Source organism: Ruditapes philippinarum, unplaced genomic scaffold, assembly GCF_026571515.1.
Source record: "Ruditapes philippinarum isolate M1 unplaced genomic scaffold, ASM2657151v2 ctg6010_1_1_1_1, whole genome shotgun sequence".
NCBI lineage: Eukaryota > Metazoa > Mollusca > Bivalvia > Venerida > Veneridae > Ruditapes > Ruditapes philippinarum.
In genome coordinates, this window is record NW_026861817.1 from 70,449 (window position 1) to 75,653 (window position 5,205).

The 5,205-nt window shown below is 34.5% G+C and overlaps 1 protein-coding gene across 1 annotated transcript; it reads left to right on the forward strand.

Moving 5' to 3' along the window:
* Window positions 1-3,273: 3,273 nt before the first annotated feature.
* On the forward strand, window positions 3,274-5,004 carry LOC132716934 (E3 ubiquitin-protein ligase TRIM71-like). The gene has a single exon (XM_060700277.1). The coding sequence runs from the start codon at window positions 3,274-3,276 to the stop codon at window positions 5,002-5,004; it is 1,731 nt and encodes a 576-aa protein (XP_060556260.1).
* Window positions 5,005-5,205: the final 201 nt, after the last annotated feature.

The window sequence follows — 5,205 nt, forward strand, 5'->3', positions numbered from 1 at the left end:
CAGTGTAAAAAAATACGTCTTGTTTTTCTTAGCCAACTAATCGTACCAGGCATTAAGTCTCATATTGTGCTATTTTGTGTATTGGCAATAAAAATTGTCCCCTCCTCTCAGAAAGGTATGTTTGTCTGTTTCTGGTTTTGATGTAGAAGCGAGATTCTGACCGGCGGTAAAAAATGTATCCCAGAATTTAGTTTTAACGTCAAAATATTTTGACAAAAGTATTTCTATACTTACATAAAGTTTTTTTTTGTTTTGTTTTTTACTTGGCCGGTGCAAAATATTACATTATATATTTGAAAGTTTATCTGAGGCCAGACTTTTTTATAAATTTTCCGAATGAAATATCTTCTTTAGAAAAAATCTTCTTTAAAAAACACTGAATGATTTTTTAGGTCTGATAAACAAAAGAATATTACAGGATAGACAAACCAGCAATTTGATCAGATACAGTTACACGCATTCTCTGTGATTTAGAAAAAACATTAAAATATTATATTACAAGGTTGAATACCCTGCCTATTGTTAAAGGAGCTCCACTGAGGTCTGACAGGTAATTTGATGTCCAAAAAAATGTAAACAAATTTCAACACAAATCACAATATTATAACTAAAATAACAATAACTTACGTTTTAACCAACCCTTTAACGACAAATACGCTAGAAAATGCATTTTCACATTAGCTTTTGATGCAAAAATGAAAGTTGGTTTTCCCAGACATGTATAGAAGTTACCCACAATTCATCGGGTATGACTATAATACCAAACGGAGATGACTAAAATACGCAACGGAGATTTTTGGGGCAACGGAGTAAACGGGGTAGCTTAAAGTGTATAGGCCTACGTTTGGTTGCTCAAACTAGAAAGCTTGTTTATATTCTTATAAATTTACATTTTTCCTCGCACGCGAGTCTGTGTTCTCTCATTAGCGGATGAGCTAGTTAAAGTCGACATTGTGCAAACCAATACTGAACATAGAGTGAATCAGTTCCCCTTTCTATATATTTCTTGTCAAGAAAATGAAAATTGAGAAAACTGCACTAATATTTCAAGAAAGGTAAAAACAGTCAAGATCAATGTTAAAGTTTACATGTTATTTGCGATTTAAGACTGATTTTGCAGTATTTTATCACCATATTTCTACTGCGTTACTAACGCAGTAAGGGCTTTTTTGCACATTTTGACCTCTTTTTTGGTTATTTGCATGGATTGTAAGTGCCAATTGCAATATGTAAATAACTTTATTTGTTCACCTCACAATATTTTACTGTCAAATACATTATCAAAACTTTCATGAAATTTAACATGAATCTGGAGGCGTGCTGCTTTAAATGTCGGCTGTTTAATTCACTATGCCTAGGAAGATGTAGATTCTGAGATACCCATAAAAAAGTTCCAACACGATACTATAATATTAAAGACGCCGATATTATAAAATCATTGACTAGTGTGCCATTGAATATGATGTGATATTCACCGGCAGATGACATATTGACCGAGGCGATATTCAATGGCTCACTACATGTACACTAGCCAATAATTGTTTTATTATGCTGTTAATTGCAAATGCCGAAAGTAGTCCACTTTTTTAAAGCGGTTACTTCCCTTTATATGTACACTAACGCCGAAAAATTCAGGGGAGATCACTGCGTAAAGATTGTCAAATGACAGGCGCATTAATTTTCAAGCAAAATAGTTTCTGAATGGTCGAAGATTTCTAATATTGTTTTATTCATGCTTAAAGTATGATTATTTACATATGTGTTAAACAACAGGTTTAGCGTCGAAATAATAAGAGTTAAAAACCCTAATTTAAAATAATATGGTTTTCTTCAGGCCGTTTACATATAACTTCACCGTCGTCCAGGGGTTTGCACGCCCGCTAAGGAATCGAGAGGTCTGGAGTTCAAATCCCAGTTAAGGCAACTCATTTTTTTTAAATTGTTTAAGTCAAATCAACATTGAATTGAATATCAGTGTTGCAATTAGTCTTATAGCCAATTTACTACAGTTAAAACACTGGAAAGCATTGGTGGCACTTTACAAATACAAATTGGTTTTTAATCTCACAACCTTCACCTTTCTGACATTCTGAGACCCAAACAAATTCAGCGCCTGCTGTGCTTTGATTTCAGATACTGCCATAATAACAGTACTAGTAGTTCAACGAGGTAATAGTAGCGGATACTGAAGCAATGATCAGGTAAATGATACAGTGAGCATTCCCTTTGACCTACTGCAATCAAATCAAAAGTTTAATTTGCTGATCATTATCAATCTTCGGCTGTCAACATTGTTGCGAAAAGTGCAGAATATGATAATATTAGCATGAACATTCTGCAACTGTTTCGCGCATATGATTTTCAAAAAAAAAAATAGTTCAATGTCACATTGTTATTCTTATAAAATGGATATTTGTCCAGTTTATTTCATGACAGTTGAATTTGAATGAAACTCGTACTTGACCAGACTGATTCCACAGTTGATACGACTCAAATATTGATACTGGCTTAATACGATTTAAAACTCATAAACATACGCCAAACATAAAAAAGAAGAGGCATTATAAGCGTTTTAACATACTGTAGAGGGTGGGACGGGCATTGTCCGGTTCCAAGAATAAACGATATTCGTTTCTTTCGGTAAATTGAAAAAAAATCTTTCCTTCAATGCAGCCACTTACAAATTTGTTTCATAAATGTTTACTCTCAAATGTAAACATTTTCTCTGGTATTAATAAATGTAATTGGCAAAGTAATGTTGCAAGTGATTAAAATACATTTACGTTTTCCCCATCTACTTATGGATGCCCAGTTTTGTTTTTTCACAAAGAAAAGAATCTTTAAGAATTAAATTACTAGTATTTAGCAAATACTTAATGCTCATTATCCGAGATGGTCTGAAGCATTGCCACTTTTCCTAAAATTTCATTTATAGAAAATATACTTTATCTTTTTCGTATGCGTCATATGCAGTATATACCGAACTTGAACAGCGACTCTTATGGCTATACAACATTGAATAACTTGCACAACCCATAAAATCATAATGGTACGACCGGATAATGTAAACGTTATCGTGTCTGATCGCATCCTGTATGTAAACATTAGACAAATAACGTTCGGATTGGAACAATATTTTACGGCTGAAATTTAGATAAATCAGTTTAAAACCCTGACTTGTTTCATCGAAATATCTTAGTTTGTGCTGGAGATGTAAATATTATGTACATGTATATATGTAATATGTAAGGGACGATATAATCGTTACACAAAATGGCGGATAGTGGAAGTAAAATAGGAGAGGATGATGAAGTTCCGGGTCGTGTGAAGGAACATTTGTGTCAACCATGTTTAAGTAAGGATAAGGAAACTGTAGCCGACAAGTTTTGTTCAAATTGTAATGAATTCCAATGCAATGATTGTTCAAATGTACACAACGTGCTCGCCATCTTGAAAAATCATAAATTGGTGAGCGTAAAAGAAGCTGATGTTGCACGTATTTCGTTTAAAATGAAGGCCTTAGATCTATGTGATCAACATCAACATTCTTTTGAATTTTTCTGTGAAGATGAAAAGAAGCTCTGCTGCAGTAAGTGTGCAATTGTTAATCATCGAAAATGTCACAGCGTTGTAGAAATTGAGAAGATCGCTGGGAATATAACCTCACCAATTTCTATCTTAGGGGAGACATTGAAGGAAGCTAAAGAAGCTGCTGAGAGTGTTGCGAGACATATTCGCTCTTCAAAAGATCAACTTGCTGAAGATATAAAAGAAATACATGTACAGATAAGACGAATGCGAGACGAAGTAATGAAAATGTTTGCCGATCTAGAAGATTCCGTTAACAAAAGAGCTGAAACTCTGCAGAAAGAAACCTTAGAAAATCTGACAAAGAAGCAAACACAAAACGAGAAACATTTGGCTGATGTAACATCGTGCTTAGAGACGATTGAAAGTATTTTCAAAAATGGAACTCCAGTACAGAAATATATAGCAGAACAGAAAATGGAGAGTAAAGCCAATGCTCTCTGCAGAAACATCAAAGGGGAATATAAGAAATTAGAGACGGTGAACATTTCTTTTCATTTTGAAGAAACAATAAAGCTGCCACCATTATCAATCACTGAATATGTTCCAGGACAATTACTATTAAAGTCTACTCGACAGAGAGACGTTAATTCTGTTAACATGGCGATGAAGTTAACACCAGTTTCTTCTATTGATTTGAAGAAGACGGGAGATGATATCGATGAACCGTTCTATACAGGCATAGACTTTCTACCTGATGGTAGATTGGTTGCTGTGGATAACAGAAACAAGAAATGTTTAGTGTACAATGAAAAGCTTGAGAAAGTAGGATCATTTCAGCTACCTAACAAGCCATTATCTGTTGTTGTAGTATCTGAGGAGGAAGTAGCGATAACAAGTGGTACTAGATACAACATAGAATTTCTACATGTTAGTAAATGTAATGAAATAACTTCAAGTAGGACATGTAAAGTGAAAACGAATTATTACTCTATATGTTTGAAAGATGATAGACAGTTTGTAGTAGGGACTTATGATGAACCAAGACCTGTTCGTATTGTATCATTGACTGGAGAGGAGCATGATTTTAAAGATAACTTCCCAAACAAGACATATTCTATAGACACTAGCGATTGTACTTACATAAAGAGCAGTGACAAAGTGGTGATTACAAGCAGAGACGAGCATACAGTCTTCATATATGACATTAAGACAGACACAAGAGTGGTAGTGAAGGATGACCAGATACAGTTACCATGTGGTGCAGCAGTTGGTCCTTCTGATACTATCCTGGTGTGTTGTCGTAAAACAAACACCATAGTACAGATATCACAAAGAGGTCAGATATTGTCATCATACAAGATAAATATGGAGATGCCGTATAAAGTATGTGTCTCACGTGATAAATCATTTCTTGTTGTTACAAATAGCTTTAATGGAAATATGAAAATGCAGAAATTCAAAATATCAACATAACAGCACTATTCTCTGTTTCACATAAAAGATTCACACGCACGCACACACGCACGTACGCACACGCGCACGCACGCACACGCACACACACACACACACACACACACAAACAAAGTAATTAAAGAAAAAAAACAAGAATTTATCGATGACATTTGATGGATGGATCATTGAATTATACTTGTGGTCTAGTACCAATGTAGCTGC

Excerpts from the sequence above, each read along its gene's own strand:
- LOC132716934 (XM_060700277.1), top strand. The coding sequence starts at position 3,274 with ATGGCGGATAGTGGAAGTAAAATAGGAGAGGATGATGAAGTTCCGGGT.